Raw genomic sequence first — 5,000 nt, 5'->3', positions numbered from 1 at the left:
ACTTGCTTAATGTACAAAAACAGAGGAAGAAGGTGGAGCTAAGAAATGGAATCATACATGTACCCTGATACAGCGGCAGGCCTTTAGGATGATTAAACAGTATGGTATAGAACAAACCGATGGCCTCGCCATCTTAGTATAATAGCTAAACTCTTGGCCTCTTTGGTTCCATTAATTAGGTAAAATACATTTGAAACAAAAATCAATTTACTTCTATAAAAATAACTTTTCAATGGCAGTTTTTGTTTTACTAATCCCGCAACTTTTCAGTGCAAACATCATGACAATCATTCGCCTTGGAAAGGAAGCGAAAGATCTCATTTCAAGTATTGATAAAGAGTCGAGGGCTAAAGAGAGAGAGAGAGAGAGAGAGGAGAGAGAGAGAGAAGAGAGAGAGGGAGGGAGGGAGGGAGGGAAGGAGAAAGAGAGACAGACAGACAGACAGACAGACAGAGGGTTCAGTCTAATGGAGCGTGGTGAGTCTGGGTTTAGGTTTCTATACATTGCATAGCTCATGTGGCACTTATTTCATAGGACAAGACACTCAGTACCCACTGGAAGGCATTTCTTTATACAAGTGCTATTCAGGGTGTGCATGTCAACAGTTCTGCACCGTGGCGACCCACCGGGCCAAAACAAGAGTCTCCTCAGCCCCCGGGCCCAGCAGGGGGCCTGGGGCGGGGCGGGGCAGGGGGGGGACAGGGGGAAGCAGTTCTCTCTCTGTCACTCCCAGGATTAGTGAAGTGCACAAGTGAAGTGCACTTATCAGGTCCGTCTTCACCTGTTTGTCATGGTAACGGGGCCTGCAGCACTCTCGACAGGCGGGACGGAGATTGAGGCCCAGACATCGGCGACGGCAACTTTCTCTGGCCGCCGCCGCGCGGACGGTGTAATCCTGCAAGGCATTAAGCGCTGCTGATCTAATTCCACCAGAGACGACGGTCAGACGGTGTCTGTCGGGAGCGCGGGGAAGTGCTGGTGTTCTGAATTGTATAAGCTGATGAATTGTCAGTGCTTTGTAAAAAACAAAAGTCTGTCGTGTGCTAAAGTACTTAAGAGGGTGGGAGGGGCGGGGCCGGGGTCGGGGGGGGGCGGAGTGAAGCCGACAGCTTCGTCGGCTGATCCTGTCACTTTCCTTAAGCGCTTTTTATCTTCATTTAGGAGGAGATGATGTGCCATTATTTTTTGACTAGAAATGGCAAACTAGAGCAAAGCATCATTTGGTAAAAAAAAAAAAAAATCATTCCCTTCTCTTCCCATGGCCGACCGGCTTCATCACACAGGAGGGACGAAGCTGACACAGCAAGCATGTCACTCAGTCTGATAAATACACACACTCGCACCACACACACACACACGCACGCACACACACAGACACACACAGACACACACACACACACACACAGGACTGATACTTGCATTTGCTAGATTGTACCAGCTGCTGCTGCTTGCACGTAGGTATAGATATATAGTATATGTGTACCGTACAATAACGTCTTTGTTTGTACAAAAAGGCCTTTCTGTTTGTTCTGTTCCACGTGTGTGGACTCAGGCACAGCCGCACTCCTCCACGATCATGTTGGGCACGTCCCTCTTCACGATGTTGTACTCGTCGTCGAAGTAGAGCATGGACATGGTGCTGAGCTTGGTGGGGATGCAGCAGGAGTTGACGGAGCCCGGGCTCATGCCTCTCATGCGGTACTGGTTCACCACGGCCGTGTGGAAGGAGGAGGCCGAGCCCGGCACGCCCGCCATGTAGGCCGGGCAGCTGCCCTCGCAGTAGTTGCCGTAGTAGCCGGCCGGCGCGATGATCCAGTCGTTCCAGCCGATGAGACGGAAGTCAATGTAAAACTGCTGCCGGCAGCACAGACCCCCGCTGCTGCCGTCGCACTCCAGCCCCCGCTTGCGGATGCGGTGCTTCCCGTCCGACTGGCGGGCCCGCACCACCAGGAAAGGCCGGTGGGAGGGGTCGCCCGGGTCCACCAGCACCGGAGCCACGCCGGCCGTCTCGCAGCTCTCACAGTGGATCTCCAGGTCTTGCCGCCGGCTGCCTTTCCCGAACACGGCCCGCACCGCCTCCGACAGAGGGAAGGTGTGCCAGCCGCTCCGCTTCAGGTCCACTCGCTTCTCCACCAGGGACCAGCGGCCCCTGCCTCCTCCGCCGCCACCGCCGCCGCCGCCCGGGCCGCCTTCTGCACTGCCGGCTTCTTGGTAGTGGACCTTGACTGTCACCTTCCGCCGCAGACCCTTCTCTGGACCGGGCAGCACGCGGAAGTAGAGCCACAGGTTGGCCTGCGACACGTACAGGTTCTGGTTCCCCTCGTTGGAGATCAGGAAGTACAGGCCCAAATTGGCGGAGACTTGCTCATCTGATGGAGACACAACAGAGAAGGGATTGGATTATGTTATGGCATTTAAGGAACAGTGATCATTGTCTCGTGATACAAACAGAACTTTGATTAATTAGTTTAGCATTTTAAACTGTCAGAATGATTTGATTGGTCCTTCTTAGAGTCGGGTAGACGTCTTCAACTGATGACTTAATATTTATGTTACTTGAAGAGAAGGGACTAAAAAGCTGCAACTCTGCTGTCCAAACACACACACACACACACACACACACACACACACACACACAGAGTGCATGCATAGATGCTCACAAACAAAAGCCCCCGAGCGAGGCACCGCTCTGTCTTTAAGAGCTGTTTTCCTCTGGCTTTAGCTGCTCTCTCTCTCGCTCAACCACTGTGTCAGGTGACCTCTGTGGCAGCTCCTGATAGGCCAGCTGTGACAGGCCAGTTCTGGGATCAGGCCCAGTTGGCCCCAGGTTGAGTTTTTAAGTGACAAGGCAAAAGAGAGAGGGAGGGAGAGAGAGAGAGAGAGAGAGAGAGAGAGAGAGAGAGAGAGAGAGAAGAAGAGGGAAAGGAGGAGCGCTGCACGGTGGCTGGGCTGAGGTGGGAGGCTGGTGGACACAGCCAAGACCCCTGGGGGGTCATTGAGTTCGCCGTTAGGGCCCTTACCCCACCCCTTCTCCCTGCCTCCAGTGTGAGCACCCTGAGAGTGACAGCACAAAGCCCCCTGTGAGGCAGAGGGAGAGCGCCGCGCCGCAGCCCGCCATTGAAGCGCGTGGCTTTCCAGCAAAAAAGCATGAGGTGGCAAAAATAAAAGCCATTTACATGACACTGGCCACTTTCTACAGCCGCACAATGAAGAGATCCCGGCTGTCTAAAGGTGGCCCTGGCTCCATCTCCCCTCTTTTCTGTAAAGACTAATGATGTCTTCCAAATTACCCCCGAGGTAACATGAAAGCTTTCTGTGTCGGGAGATTTTGGTACGATGTGCTCCAGCAGAGCAGCGCCTTTGAAAAGCGGCTAAATTACTTTGTTTGCCGACTGATTAGTGTGTGTCAGTGTCAACAGCTGGCCACCAAAGACGCCCCCCCCACACCCCACCCCCTTCCTCCCTCCCTCCCTCTCTCTCTCTCTCTCTCTTTTGCCTCACGCCTCTTCCTCCTGTAAACGCCGGCTTTACGTTCACACACGGACCTGTTCAGACCAGCTCTCCACTCTGTTGAACGTCAACTTGGAGCCCAAGCATTTCACACACACACACACACACACACAGACACACACACACGCACGCGCACACACACACCTATGCCCACAGTAACCAATCAATCAAACATCAGCCCTCTCAGTAGCAGAGCCTGTGGGGTATCGAGGTATCGAGTGTGAAGGGAGTGGATGTTTGAGCTCCAGCTGAGGTGAAGGACAGAGGAGTCATCAGCTGAGTTCAGCCTCAGGCCTCCGGGGCAACAAGCACCTGACTTTGCCTCATGTAAGCGCCCGGACGTCCCTGCCTGCCTCGACAGCTCCGACCTAGCAAACCCCGAGGATCGTATATCAACGATAGTCCAAAAGAGAATCGCTGTTAATTGCGACTGTTTGTTTCCACGGTGTCAAGTTTCCTCCCTGCCTCAGTTTGGAATTTGTTTGTTTGTGAGTTTCGCAGTCGTCTTCTTCTTCTTCTTTGTGGCTTGGATTGCTGCAGGGTCTGACAGCTTTGGCACTTTAGCGCGCTTGTTAACGTCGCTGTAGCAGCGCCGACGCCGTGATCGCTGTCATTAATAATTTTTGAGGAAACCCAAGCAGATAATTCCAAGCCGGAGCGTTCCCTCTCTCTCTCTCTCTCTCTCTCTCTCTCGCTCCTTTGTTCTCCTGACAGCCTTTGAACTTACGAACCGCACAGAACTAAAGAGGACGATGATGCGTACGTGCGTGCGTAGCTGATAACTGAAACTGACAGTTGACGAGTACAATAACTGCAAATTAAAGCGTGTGGGAGCCGAAGGAGTCGGCTGCAAGCACACTTGGCGTCGTGTTCGGCATCAATCAACCTGACTGTGGCGCTAAAACAACAAACAAGTCACATTTTGTTTGTAACTTCAGACACAAGTGTTTATTGGCTTTTGAGTCACGGAGTCGACACGGATCTGTGGGAAACGGCGTGATAAGTGGAGCGCTACTCTGCCTCGGCGGAGGTATGTGTCCTTCTACATCTTCTCCTCTTGTTGAGGAGGAAGACAATGTGGGACGGTTTCAGTTTTCTCGGCTCATTTGATGGCTCGTCTCCAGCCGGCCCCCGACACGCCTCGCCTGACCTCACAGCAGGAAGGAGAGCCTCCCCGCACACCGACACCTGGGTGGGCTTAAGAACTCCTGCCGGTCCCCACCTGCGGCACCGGCACGCCAAAAACAAGTCGGGGAAGAGAGGCAGCGGAGGCCGGAGTGGCCGGAGGTGGGCGGGCGGGCGGCTCCATAGCTCATTACTCAAAGCTGCTGTCGACAAGACCACACGGGGCGGGAAGGACGAGGGTGCAGCGCCGCGGAGAATGTGATGAGCTCTGACACGAGCGTGTGCCGAGCGGCGGCAGGAGTTCTCGGCACTCGGGGAATTCCGCGCGGGGCGAGGAGGTGAAGGATGAAGGGCACAGCTCAGGC

General features: G+C 53.9%; 1 protein-coding gene across 1 annotated transcript in view; it reads right to left on the bottom strand.

Annotated features, from left to right (window-relative positions):
• The window catches only part of inhbb (inhibin subunit beta B), an 8,621-nt gene that overhangs the window by 106 nt on the left and 3,515 nt on the right, over positions 1-5,000 (bottom strand). Inside the window, exon 2 of the mRNA XM_076167832.1 lies at positions 1-2,369. This exon is cut by the window's left edge and continues 106 nt beyond it. Coding sequence (XP_076023947.1) covers positions 1,549-2,369 — 821 coding nt within the window. The 3' untranslated portion in view covers positions 1-1,548. The remainder of the gene's footprint in view (positions 2,370-5,000) is intronic.

This window comes from Genypterus blacodes, unplaced genomic scaffold, assembly GCF_046128005.1.
Source record: "Genypterus blacodes isolate CSIRO-AG114 ecotype Tasmania unplaced genomic scaffold, CSIRO-AGI_Gbla_v1 ptg000176l_1, whole genome shotgun sequence".
In the NCBI taxonomy this organism is placed as follows: domain Eukaryota; kingdom Metazoa; phylum Chordata; class Actinopteri; order Ophidiiformes; family Ophidiidae; genus Genypterus; species Genypterus blacodes.
Note: the sequence above shows the minus strand (reverse complement) of the source record. Positions and strands in the feature narration are given on the sequence as shown.